The sequence below is a fragment of the Chinchilla lanigera genome, unplaced genomic scaffold, assembly GCF_000276665.1.
Source record: "Chinchilla lanigera isolate Chin_1 unplaced genomic scaffold, ChiLan1.0 scaffold00050, whole genome shotgun sequence".
Lineage (NCBI taxonomy): Eukaryota > Metazoa > Chordata > Mammalia > Rodentia > Chinchillidae > Chinchilla > Chinchilla lanigera.
The window spans coordinates 13,538,200-13,551,354 of NW_004955451.1; the positions used below are offsets into that span (position 1 = coordinate 13,538,200).

At 57.8% G+C, this 13,155-nt stretch overlaps 2 protein-coding genes across 2 annotated transcripts in view; one reads left to right on the forward strand and one right to left on the reverse strand.

The window, feature by feature from the left end:
* The window catches only part of Mrpl45 (mitochondrial ribosomal protein L45), a 23,742-nt gene extending 19,960 nt beyond the window's left edge, over window positions 1-3,782 (forward strand). The window contains exons 5-8 of the mRNA XM_005394273.2: window positions 1,953-2,001; window positions 2,768-2,917; window positions 3,237-3,410; window positions 3,537-3,782. Coding sequence (XP_005394330.1) covers window positions 1,953-2,001; window positions 2,768-2,917; window positions 3,237-3,410; window positions 3,537-3,623 — 460 coding nt within the window. The 3' untranslated portion in view covers window positions 3,624-3,782. The remainder of the gene's footprint in view (window positions 1-1,952; window positions 2,002-2,767; window positions 2,918-3,236; window positions 3,411-3,536) is intronic.
* Window positions 3,783-7,794: 4,012 nt separating this feature from the next.
* The window catches only part of Gpr179 (G protein-coupled receptor 179), a 14,238-nt gene continuing 8,877 nt past the window's right edge, over window positions 7,795-13,155 (reverse strand). Inside the window, exon 11 of the mRNA XM_005394606.1 lies at window positions 7,795-12,647. Within this exon, the coding sequence (XP_005394663.1) occupies window positions 8,037-12,647 (4,611 nt within the window). The 3' untranslated portion in view covers window positions 7,795-8,036. The remainder of the gene's footprint in view (window positions 12,648-13,155) is intronic.

The window sequence follows — 13,155 nt, forward strand, 5'->3', positions numbered from 1 at the left end:
GACCTTGCGCTTGCCAGGCAGGCGCTTTGCCGCTGAGCTAAATCCCCAGCCCCAATCCCCTATTGCTATGTTGTCCTTCTTTTACTCTTTAAAATTTATTTATTTATTTTTTTCTGGTACCAGGAATCGAACTCACGACTTCGTGCTTGCCAGGCAGGCGCTGTGCCGCTGAGCTAAATCCCCAGCCCCTTACTCTTTAAAATTAAAAAAAAAAAAAAAAAAATCACTGTAGAGCCCAGCCTGGCCCCAAACTCTCGGATCCTCCTGCCTCAGCCTCCCGAGTGCTAGAATTACAGACTTGTACCACCACCCCGAGTAGTGTGTTTATTTTTTTTACACAGGGTCTCTCTGTGTGTCCCAGGCCTATTTCAGACTCCACAATCATGCCCCAGCCTGTGAGATTACAAGTGTACACCACCATGTCTGGCTAAGTGTGTTCTAAAATGTGTGTGCAGATGGTCTCTGATTTATAGTGATTCAGTTTAGGATTTTTTTCCTTTACTGTGGTGTGAAAGTAATACACATTTGGCAGAAAGCTATACTTAAATTTTTAATTTTGACCCTTTTCCGGGCTACCAGTCTGCAGTATGAAATTGTCGTGAGACATCGGGCCATGCAGCAAGGCCTGGCTCCTAGTTGGCCACAAGGTAGGTTGGATGAGCAAATGAGTCTGTGGCTTACAGTATCTCCAGCTGGTGGGTGTGTCCACGTGTGACAGTAACCGTAAGCCAGGCGATCCGGAGCTCGCTGTCTATGTGGCTGGCTCTACTTTGTCCAGCATTTCTAAATGTTTGTAGGAGGAGTGAGTCTACATTAGCTCAGTCCATTATGCTGCAGAAGCAGATGTCTTCCTTTTTTTTTTTTTTTTTTTTTTTTTTTTTTTTGAGACAGGGTCTCGCTATGTAGTTCAGGCTGGCCTTGAGCTCATTTCGTAGCTCAGGCTGTTCTTGAACTTGCAATGACCCTCCTGCCTCAGCCTGCCGAGTGCTGGGATTACAGGCGTGCTGCACCATGCCTGGCGTCTTTTATTTTTTATTGTAGGTTCTGTTTTAAAATTAAGTGAACTTGTAATGGAATTTGTTTCTGCTGAAGATTTCTAGGGCAGGATAGTGAAGAGGAAGAGTTCATCAGAGGTGCCAGCTATGGTGGTTGTCACAGTAGTTGTCATCTCAGCTTAGTTGAATCTAGGCCCATGGAGGGAGAAACGACCTGAATTTTTCTGTTGGGAATAGAGGTGGAAGGCAAGCAGAGCTGCATGGTAGAGCTAATCCTGACCCCTTGTGGCTGAAGAGTTGATTGACTGTAAAATCCCAAACTGTGGGGGAAGGTCATACATGTCTGAGAGAAACGTGGTGTGCCCCAGGTTTATTTGAGACTTCTTAGTTAGAAGCCCTCTTACAACCCCCTCTCTGCAGAAGCTTGGCTTGTGGTTTGTTTTCAGTATGACCAGAGTCAAGGTGAAAGACCATTTTTCCAGGAACAGAAATGACGGTGGGGTGGGAAAGAGCCAGGAGAGACAGGTAATGGTCTTCGGCAAGGCTGAAGGATGAGAGTGTGAGGCAGGAGGCCAAGCGCTGGTAATGCTGATGCCTGAGAGTGAGAGGAGCCGAGGCAGCCTTGCTTGTTACACAGTGGTGCGCTTTGTGCCCCGCCCAGCTTAGCGCACAAATAAGTTTCCAGGCCCAGTGAGGACCCTTCCTGTACAGGGGTTTCAGAGAAATTTCTTTCTGGTCCGAAGATTTGAATGTTTCCTGTGCTGTTAGGTCTCAGAAATTCTGATGCAGTATGTTGTTGATCTTTCGTGTCCCTAGAACCGAGCATGTTGTCTGGTTTACACCAGATGTACAGAAAACCTTTCTAAAAATGGACCGTTTGCCACCTTCGGGGCCATGCTCAGCTTGCGTGCAGGGTATCCCAGAGCAGGGGCCCTGACGCCTGTCTCTTTCTCCCAGCTCCGACCACGACCGGCTGCACACCTTGGTCACCGAGCACTGCTTCCCGGTAGGTTCCCAGCCTCGGTGGGGCGCCCGAGGGGACAGGTGGTAGGCACCGCCTCTGGGTTTTCTTAAGAAGGATCTGTTCTGAAGTCAGAGGACGGTTAAGGCGCAAGCCTAGGTCCCTTGTTCTCAGCTGAGCAGCCGTGATTGGATGTGGCCTGTGGTAAGGGCCGTGGCAAGTGAGGACAGGGAAGGTCCCTGGGCGGTGGCCCTGCAACCACAGGTAGAGCTGAGGTCGGGAGTGGCAACACACTGCTCCTCCGCGAGAGTCTACACCACACAGCGGCTTGTGTTACACAGCGATGGGATATCTTGCTCTCTGCGGCTCAGAGGTTCAAGCGTAATTCATTTTCTACAAATTCAGCTTCAGTTTCTACCGGTCTCTCCAGGGACGGGTGCAGCAAACCTAGTCTTAGCAGCATAGCCCCGTGCCCCTGGAAGAGTCGCGCCTCTCCCTGTGGGAAGGTGCGGGGCAGAAGATGCCCAGCCGGCAGAGGTACGCGCAGCGGCTGGTGGTTGTGACGCGGTGCCTGGGGTGCACTGGGGGTGCACGGGGTGTGGTTCTCACTGCCTTGGAGAAGGGGCGCCAAGGAGGTGGGTAGGTCTCAAATTATGAGTGTCACGAGGTGAGTGTGGCCCGTCGCTTAATCACACCCTGAGAACAGGCACAGGAGGGCCTCTGGTGGGAAGCGCAGCCTCAGCGGAGAAGTGCAGGGAGGGAGAGCAGGGCGGGCCACCATACTCCCCGCGGCCTTGTTCTCTCCGCTTAGGACATGGTCTGGGACCTCAGATACAAGACCGTCCGCTGGAACTTCGTGGAGTCCTTGGAGCCAGCGCGGGTGGCTCAGGTTCGCTGCTCCAGCCTGATGAGCCAGGGCAACATGTACGGCCAGGTCACCGTGCGCATGCACTTGCGGCAGGTAGGGGCTCGGCGCGGGGCTGTGGGTTGGGATGATTTGTTTCTGCAGTGCTGGGGATTGAAGCCAAGACCTGGTGCGAGTAAGGCAGCTGCTGTCCCCTGAGCTACAGCCCAGCTCCCGCGCTGTAGCTTCTAAGGAAAGAGTCACCGTGGTCTTCCTGGCTCTGTCCTACGACATGGTGTAGGTGTTCTCGCATCCTAGCAGTTGATCAGTTAGTCCTAGATTCACAATTCTGGCATAATTTGTTCAGAAAATGATTGGCAAAAGCAAAAAACCAACAATAAAAAGCTGAGAGCCAGATTGACTTCTGTCCCCACAGACTTTGGCTATCTATGATCGGTTCGGCCGGTTGATGTACGGGCAGGAAGACGTGCCCAAGGATGTGCTGGAGTACGTGGTGTTTGAAAAACACCTGACGAATCCCTATGGGAGCTGGAGGATGCACGCCAAGATTGTTCCCCCATGGGCGCCCCCAAAGCAGCCCATCCTTAAGGTGAGTTGGCTGGACGGTGTCCTCCTGAGCTGTGCTTCTCGGGCTCCACCTAGTGGAGAGAGGGGATGGTGCAACACCAGGGACCTAGGGCTGGCTTGGTAGTTACACAGCCTTCTGCTCTTTCAGACGGTGATGATTCCTGGCCCCCAGCTGCAGCCATGGGAGAACTGCAAAGAGAGCCCAGGAGAGGCCCCCAGCCCCCCGCAAGCCTGAGGGAAAGATGCAACATGGGTGGCGAGGCTGCTGGAGGCCACCTGTTTCCTCCATCCTCGTGGGTCTTCCCGGCAGACTTGTTGCAGCCATGGCTCAGGCTGGTCTCAGAGATGGCTGAGGTGCACAGCGATGGTCCCTTTCCGTCTTTTTTTTTTGTCTTTTTGAGACAGGGTCTCACTATGCAGTTCAGGCTGGCCTTGAGCTCACTTTGTAGCCCAGGCTGGCTTTGAACTCGCCTCAATCCTCCTGCCTCAGCCTCCCGAGTGCTGGGACGATAGGCATGCACCACCATACCCAGCCCCTCTCCATCTGTCCAGCTTCTGAGTCTAGGTAAAGGGCAGTATGTCTAGAAGAACAAAAACCTGTGCCAGTTTGATTTCTCACGGCAGAGACTGGGAGCAGACGGGCAGCGTTCACTGTGGGCAGGGATCAGAAGCTGAAATAAGATGCTGTCGGGCGGTGGGTTTTGTTCATGCTGTGGGTTCAGGCAGGGAGCAGACCAGCCTTCAGACGGCAGAAGGGCAAGGCAGGCACACGGTGAGTGGTGTGACTTCCAGGACGTCCAGACCTGGATTAGAATTAGTGTGTGTAGAATAGGGCAGCACTCAAGAGTGTGTTTTCTCATACACTGACCGACTGAATCGGCATTTACATTTTCCAGAAGAACAAATGCAGAGAAAATTTATCCCTCAGCCTTTGGCTCTTGTTTTTTGCTGCTTCCCGTTGGGCTCTGAAAGTCTGGGAGGAGGCAGGAGTAAGGCGCGCTGATGCCTTTGAGAAATTCCTCCACTGTTCTTCCAGCCCCATGTGGGGAGTGACAGCCCAGCCCTTCTCGAGCCTTGAAAGCTGTGGGGCTGTCAGAGGGTGTGGGCTGGACGTGCTGTGTCCTGTGTCATCTGGGAATGACGAGAGAAGTCACTCTCTGCCGGCAGCACGCGTGGCTCGTGGTACTGGTGCTTTCATTACTCTAGTGCGGGCCCTTTAGAAGCGGCCTGTCCCAAGTCCGGGGGGTCTCCCATTCAGTGCCAGCCGGGCAGCATGGGAAGACTGTGTCTCAAGACATACAGCTGGGAGCTGGGTGTCGTGGCGCACGCCTGTAATCCCAGCACCTGGGAGGCTGAGGCAGGAGGATTGTCCCGAGTTTGAGGCCAGCCTGAGCTACAAAGTGAGCTCAAGGCCAGCCTGAACTGCATAGCGCGACCCTGCCTCAAAAAGACAAAAAAAAAAAACAACAGCAAAAAAGATACAACTGGAGGTAAGACTTCCTGGTAGAGCACTTGCCTAGCATGTGCAAGGCCCTGGGTTCTGTGTCCAGCACCCCAGAAACAACCAAAAAAATTTACTTTTTTTTTTTTTTTTTCTTTTTTGGTACTGGGAATGGAACTTAGGATCTTGCACTTGCCAGGCAGGCACTGTGCTGCTGAGCTACATCCCCAGCCTCCTGCTTGCTTTTTTCAAGCCTAGCACTTTGCTTTCAGGAGTCTGTTACTTTTCTCTTTTGCGTGGTGGGGTCGGGACCCAGGGCCGTGGGTATGGCACGCTAGGCAAGCACCACTGAGCTACGTACCCCACTCCCCCGGAGCCTGTTGCTTCACATAGGCACTCATCTCTTCTGCTCTTGCATTGAGTGGGTTCCCAAGAAACTGGAATCAGGTCAAAAATAAAGAACCTAACTCTTATCTCTCTGAAGCTACCATTTCAGCAAAACAGCATGTAGAGGGGGCTGTGGAACATCGGTGTTTTCACAGCAGCTGTTGTGGGCCGACCTCGGGAGCGGAGCTGTGTGTGCTTCGGGCAGAGGCAGTGCCGGGGGCTAAGCCCAAGCAGCCACCCTGATGCGATTTAGTCTCAGCCCTTCTGGCTTAAAATGTGCATGTGTGTACAGCGTGCGTGCCGGGGGCTGTGGGCACATCCTATTTGCCCGAGCCCTGGATTAAGGCAAAGGGGAAGTGCTTTGAGCGGGAGCTGTAGCCGGGAGTAGGAGGAAGGGGGGTAATCTTGCGGGGTAGAGGGGCAGAAAACCCAAAAGGCACACTTAATAGGCAGCCATCAACGTTGATTTCTCTTGAGTACATAAGAACTGCTTCAAATGTGCAGTCCCGCCCCGTTCTCCTGGGTGTGTCGGGTGTCTGGGTAATCCTGAACAGCAGCGGAGCAAGAGCTGCCATCAGGGAGCCAGAGGATAAGTGCACTTTTCATTTCCCCGTGGGATCAGTCCAGCTGAGCAAATGCCCCAGAGGTGAAGGGTTGGCGGGAGGCGCAGGCAGAGCTCATCCGCAGTGTCAGCTGGCGCTCTGGGCACTGGCCAGGACAGAGCCAGACCCCGCGAGTCCCACAGGCCACAGTGTCGTCATCCTGCACGTCAGAACCACCACTGTTCTTACTCTGTCTGCTGTGCTGTGTTGAAAAAGACCAGGCATGGTTGTGCATGCCTGTCATCCCAGCACTTGGGAGGCTGAGGCAGAATTGCCCTGAGTTTGAAGCCAGTCTGAGCTATATCCTGTCTCAAAAAACCAAAGGTGGGGAAAGAAATAACTTGGTGTGATGGCACACGCCTCTAATCCCAGCACTCAGGAGGCTGAGGCAGGAAGATCCCTGAGAGTTTGAGGCCAGCCTGGGTTACATAGTGAGTTCAAGCTCAGCCTGAAAACAGCAAGACCTTGTCTCAAAAAACCAAAAAAAAAAAAAAGACCATTACGAATAAACCAGAGCCAACTGCAGCACTTCAGAAAAAGCATTCTTTATTCCTTCACCTCTGTAGTTTATTTCACAAGTCAGTGTGGGGGCGACATTGCTCTCCACAGGTGGATCAGACCCCACAGGATTATTCTGGGACACACGGTTGCCAAAGCCCACACTGGCTCAGCAGCGGTGGGGTTAAGTGGGCAGAGGGCAGAGGCACAACCTGCTTCCGTCACCACTGTGAAGCCCAGGGCAAGGGCAGCTGTCCCCTGAGGAGGAAGAGGGCTGCCTCCACCCTCCGCCCCTTTGGATGTGGAACGCGCGGCCTGTCCTGGGAGGCCCTGTGGCTGGCAGAGCACCTGCACTCCTTGTCTCCCCTGGATGTGTGGTCTTCGCCCTTTCCCCCGCCAGGGGTGGCATCCACCCGTACTGCTGGAGGGCGTCCAGGGTCCCTGCCACCTGTGCCCCGTTAGCCTCCTGTCTCCCCACCTCTCCTCCACCACTTCGGGGACTTGCTTGGGTGTTTTTCTCCTCCTGCTTCCCTCTGGATGGTCATCTAATCCCTGCAGTTACCTAACACTGCTCCGCTGTCAGGGAGAGGAGAGCCGAGCTGCCTGGGAAAGAGGGCTTTGTATTTACCCGCTCCGTCCTGCGCCCTCTAACCTGCCCTGCAGCTGTGCTCTTTGCGGGCAGAGGTGGTCCCAGTGCTGGCTTCCTCAGGCTGTGCCGGAGAGGAGACTGATGTGGCTGTCACTCGAGCAGGGCCGGTTGCACTCACAGCACTGGGAGGCCAAGAGGAGGGGACAGAACCGGAGAAAAAGGGATAAAAAAGCCAGCAGGAGGCCCGCGAAAGATGCCCGGAGAGCTGCTCTGCCTTCCCCGCTCCGTTCCTGATGTCGTTCGGAGGCCAGATGCTGGCCCGGGCGTCCGCGCCTGCCTGTCTGCTGCGGTCAAGCAGGGCCGGTGTGAGCAGCAACGAATCGGACACGAGATTCAGAGGGAGAAGACTCCTTCCTTGGTGCTTTTCAGGCAGCAATTTTGAGGCCTTTTAGTTGTCCTGTTTATCTTTCCATTTGAAGTGGAAAGCTGCTTGCTAAGCTTTGGTGGAGACTTTCTACCTGCCGTGGGCCCCAGGCCCGGCATTGCCATTGCCTCGCATGGTCGAGCTGCTTCTCCCCCAGTGCTGCTCTCCTAGGCCACAGAGAATTGGGTCTCCCTGCTCTGGAACCTGCTGATGTCCTTTCTGGCTGAGCCGGCCTTAGGGGCAATGTCCAACTCTCATCTGAGAGCTCCCAGTGGGTGGGAGGGAGCATCCTTAGAAGCAGAGGGTCTGGCTTTTGCTTGCTTGCTTTCTTTTTTTGTTTGTTTTTTGTGTTTTTGAGACAGGGTCTCCCTATGCAGTTCAGGATGGACTTGAGCTCACTTTGTAGCCCAGGCTGGTCTCAAACTTGCAATGATCCTTCTGCCTCAGCCTCCCAAGTGCTGGGATTACAGGCGTACACCATCACGCCTGGCCTAGGCTTTTGCTTTCTTGGGCAGGAAGGAAAGCTAGTTTGTAACATGAAGGTAAGCCCTCCCTTGGGGTTTGAGCCCTACCCTTCTTACTAATTTTTCATTTGAGTGGATGTCTGGCTTCTTGGGGAGGGGAAGTGGCTAAGTGTCTGAACGCTAGGATGTGGGAATGCCCTCAGCTCCCGAGGGCCAGCTCTGTGACCTCACCTGATGGCGCTGTTACTCGCAGTCCCAAGGATAAGCAGGGGGACAGCTGCCAGTGTCCTCTTGAGCTCCCGAGGCCACTTGTCCTTGGTCCTCAGCTAAGGGGGAAGACTTCTGAGTCTCGGCTTCTCGGAGACTGAGCTCGGGGGTGATGCTGGTCCAGGGCCCTGAAGGTCCCTGCAGTTCTCTGACACCTTCCTGGGAACTGGCAGAACCCGCCACCTTGCTCCCCTTGGTCCCCTCGGGGTGGGAGCTCTTGCTTTCCGGAATGAAGCTGACCGGGAGGCACAGCGACTTCTCAGAGGTCGGGGGGACATTCTCTGTCTGAGCCGCTATTAAAGCCAGGAGCCCAGGTTCCTCACACGGGGCTTGACTTTCTTCCCAAGGACAGATGTCTGCCATGGTGCCCCTTATTTTATTTCCTTCTGGATCTGTGACCTCCCACTGACAGAGCTCTGCTATCTGGGTCCCCACGCTGCCTGCTCCGTGGAGGCTGCATCTGTCATAATCAGCGTCCAGAGCGTCTCCCGGGGGAACAAGGCCCTCTGACCCTGTGCCATGCCAGAGGCCAGCTGTGTCCTGTTCTCTGCTGAGTGTCATTGCCACTTCTGAAAAGTCTCCTTCAGCTCCTGCACATCCTGCCTTCTGGAGAAAAACCTCTTCTTGCCCTTGGGACCGTCCGGCTGCCTCCTGTGCCAGGGTCCCTTCCCCTGCTGCCCCTGGACCCAGCTCCCAAGGGCAGACCTCTGCTTTCTTGGCGGAGGGCGTCTCTTCCGCATCCCACGGACACACTTCCGCCAGCCCGGCCCCCACTTGGCCTGCGGCCTCTGATCTACCTCTGTGTGCCTCAGAAGTGCACGGGGCCGGCTGTGACAGGCCACCACTATCCCGACTATCCCCGGAATGCACAGCCTCCAGCTTCCTGCGGTCTGCCAGCTTGGGCATTTCCTGAACTGCCACCCCTTGGGGCTCTGGTCTTCCCAGGGCTCCTCCTGTCCCCTCTGGAGAGTCTCCCTTTCCATCTTGTCTTGAAGCTCCTTTCTCAGGGACTTTCTCCATGGCCTCCCAGGGGCAGATCTCAGCCTTGGCCCTGCTGTCAGCTTTGTACACGTCCGGGTCAGAAGCATCCCATGGGCACATGTGGGCAACGCTGGCCCCCGCACTGCCCGGGGCCTGGAAGCTGGCTTCCGGTTGGGCAGGGTGCTGGCTGGCTGGGTGGGACAGAGAGCCCTGTGGCGCCCCGCTGTCCCTTGGACGGACAGACTGTTGCGCCTCATTTGTTTCTCCCGTGTCCTCAGCCGTGGATTCTGCTTTTGAAGCTGGCGCTTCTCCCTGGGGCTGGTGCCCCGGGAGGGAGCCTGGCTTTGAGTCGTGTTTCAGGTCCTCCTTCTCTGTCGCTTCTGTACTCACTTCCAAGGACAAGTCTGAGACTTTGGGGACTGGGGAAGATGATTCCCTCAAGTCCTGGTCCTCCCAAGGGCAAATAGCTTCCTGCTCTTGGCAGAGTTTTGCCTCCCATTTTGCTACACCATGTCCCAGGGAGGGAAGCCTTCCCTTCTCCAGAATTTCCTCCCTGCGCCCCAAAGACTTACTCCCCACATCTTGTTCTCCTCCCCTCCCGGTAGCTCCTTCACTCACCTCCCAGGGACAGATCTTGGCTTTGTCACTGGTGGGAGCTTCCTGCACTTCCCAGGGACACGCCTCAGCTGGCCTGCAGCCCACGCGGCCCAGGTCCTGGGATCCCGCTCTCGGCCCCTCAGAGTCCAGAGTGTCCTCACGCTCACAGGACTCCCCTGGACCTGAGGCCTCCCAGGGACAGGCCTCCAGCACTGGCCTCCCTGGCTTCTGTGTCTCACTGGGCCCAGAACCTGCGCAAGCCCTTCCTGCAGCGTTTGGAGATTTTCTAATGGCCTCAGCTCCCTGAACCCTTCCGTCCCCGGCTCCATCACCCACCTCCCAGGGACAGATCTGCGCCTTCTCGGCCACCAGGGCGTCCTCCACGTCCCACGGGCAGACCTTGGCAGCCCTGCTTCCCATGCTGCCCGACCTCTGGGAAATAGCTCGGGGTCTCTCTGAGTCTTGGGGACCGGGCGGTGGGGGTGCACTGCTGGGTCCCACACTCTCCCAGGGGCAGACTGCCTCCTGCTTTGGCATCTGTGCCTCAGGCTTCTCCCTCGAGGCGACACCTTGGGTTCCTGCTTTTCCAGGCGTCTTCTCCGTAGCCTTCTGAGGGTCTCCTGAAGCCGTCCGTCCGGAAGTCCCATGCTCTGTTCCTTCATTGCCCTCCCAGGGACAGACCTCTGCTTTCCTGGGGTCAGGAGCGTCTCCTGCCTCCCACGGACACACCTCGGCAACGCTGCTGCCTGTGCTTCCTGAGGCCTGGACGGGGACGGCCGAGGGGCCCCGGAAATCTGTGCTCTCCCAGGGACACAGAGACTCCAGGTCTCCAGGTGGCTTCTGTCTCCTCCAGAAGGCTGCTTTCTTGGGGGCGCTGTGCCCTTCCTGGGGGAGCTTCCTCTCTCCTGGGGGCGGTGTCTCCTGCCCCCCTGCACCCACCTCCCAGGGGCACAGCTCTGCCTTGGCAGGCGGAGGGGAGCGAGCCTCTGCGCCAGGGGCCTCCTCCCGAGGCTTCTCCAGCTTCTTCCCGTCCGCACGGCCCGAGCCCGTGGCCCCAGGGTCGGCGCCCTCCCAGGGACACACAGCCTCCTGGCTCCGCACCAGCCTCTCTGGCTTCTTCCGAGCTGTGACAGCCGCCCCTCTGGGCTCCGGTTTGCCCGTGGGTGTCCCCCTCTCGCCCTGGGAGTCACCTAGGTGCTGTCCTGATGCCGTCCTCTGGGGGGTTCCCTCACTGACCTCCCAGGGGCAGACGTGGGCTTTGCTGCCACTGTCCAGCCCACCCGAGTCTGACTGCGCTTCCCAGGGACACGCCTCTGCCACCCCGCAGTCAGCACTGCCCAGCGGCTGGAGGCCACTTTTGGGCGGTTCCTGACGCCCTGCTGGGGCCTCCTTGGCCTGCTCAGCACTTTTGTCCCCAAAAACTTGCCTCAGCGTGGCAAGCCCTGGTCTCCCCACCCGCTCAACTCTGTGCTCCCCTAGGCCCTGGGAGAGCTTCCGGCCTCTGTCCTCTTCTCTTCTGCCCTCCTGGTGACGGACTTGGAGCATTCTGCTGGTGTGCGCGTTCTGCTGGTTCTGCAGGGACTCCTCATCGTCACAGGGTGCCAGGGCCGCCTGCTTGCTCACCGCCTTGGGCCGGCCCAGCCTGGGAGACCGGGGAGCCACGGCCACGGCCGCTCCCTCAGCCCTGCCCTGCTCTGCCCGGGGGCTGTCCTCGCTGCCCTCCTTCTCCCTGTACGAGCTCCGGGATCGCGTCAGCGCTTTGATGGCCAGGCCCAGGCTGCGCATGGAGCCCTGCTGCGCGGGCGTCTTGAGGCTGTGGGATTTCGAGAAGATCTTGGGCCTGTCCTCATCCCCGCCATCTGCTTCGCCCTGCAGTCGCCCGTCCTCCGTGTCCATCTCATTGTCCCCTGCCACCCTCTTCTCTACCGCCACAGAGAGGGCTCTCCAGAGCTTGGCTCGAGCTGGGGTGAGGGAGTGGCCGCCTTGCTCCAGCCCCGAGACACCCTCCTGGGTCATATTTTCTTTCTTGGCCGGCAGCTCCGCATTCTCCCAGGGGCAGATGTAAGTGAGTAAGGTGGGGCTTTGGGGGGGTGCTGGGGCCGGTGCCAGGGCAGGGATGGGCACTGGGGCCAAGGTTGAGCTGGGAGACAGCATGTGTGGCTCTGCCAGGCAGGCGGCAGACAGGCCCAAGGTGGGCGAGGAGACCTGGTGACGGATCGGTGGGTGAGGCAGCCTCCGGCCACTCTCGTCCCGGAGCGTCCCGGAGGCCTGAGAGCTGTCCATGCTGCTGCTCTTGGCAGGGGACGGTGGGGCAGACAGGGGCGCAGCCCGGGCCCGCTCCAGCCTCCTGGGCGATGGCCTCCGCAGCGGGCTGACCGCGGCGGCCTCAGCTCTTTTTTGCTCCTGTCTCTCCTTCGCCTGCTGATAGGTCTCCTCCAGGTAGGCCTGGCTGGCCACCAGCAGGGCCTTTTCCCTGGTGCTGGCCACAACGCTGAGCGACTTCTGCAGGGAGCTGGGCCGGGCCCGGGGCAGCCGCTCGCTCACAGTCAGGTTGTGGGCGCTGGCTGAGCGGAAGCCCAGGGTGGGCGGCCCCGAGGCAGGCTCCCGGCCCTCCAGCCCCAGGGCCTTCCTAGACGGGTTCCTCTGCAGCGTGGAGCCCAGGAGGGGCGGCTCCTGCTCCCGGTGCTGGTGGTGCTGATCGTAGGTGCTGTGGGACCTGTGCAGGGCCAGGGACCCCTCAGCATCCTGGTGGCCGGCGGCGCTGAGCAGCGGGCGGCGGGAGGAGCCCGCGCGGCGGGAGGAGCCAGGCAAGCTGTTGCCGCCCAGGGAGCCGGAGTCCCGGGAGTGCTGCCTGGCCAGGGCCTCGGGGAACTCGGCCAGGTACCTCATGAAGGAGCGGCCCAGCCCCTGGCGGGAGCTGCCCCGCTTCTTAGGCAGGTGCGGGTTGTTAGCAGCCATCTCCTTGGTCTTGCGGACCTCCAGCTGGGTGTACAGCTTCTTCAACTCCTCCTGTGGGCGCGAGGGAGGACAGCAGAGCTGCGGGTGAGGTAGGCGGCATGGGCCGTCGCATCTCTGTTTATTCTGGGGACCTTTCACATCAAGCTGGGTCCCTTCTCTGCTCCAAAGAATCAGAATTCTAGCCAGGTGTGGTGGTGCACGCCTGTCATCCCAGCATAGCCAGGCTGAGGCAGGAGGATCACCATGAGTTGAGGCCAGCCTAGGCTACATAGTGAGACCCTGTCTCAAAAAGCAAAACAAAACTCTTGTGCCCATACTAATCCCCTTGAGAAGAAAATAAGAATGAGCCTGTTTTTCCAGCATAAGCTCAGGGAGAACTTCCTTTCCTCAAAATCTGCCAGGTTTATCAGGGAAAGGGGATCCTGGCAGACAGACACGGTGGTACAGGATTATTATCCCAGCACCTGGGAGGCTGAGGGAGGAGGGTCACTGAGAGTTCAAGACCAGCCTGGGGGGGCTGGGGATTTAGCTCAGCGGCAAAAGCGCCTGCCTGGCAAGC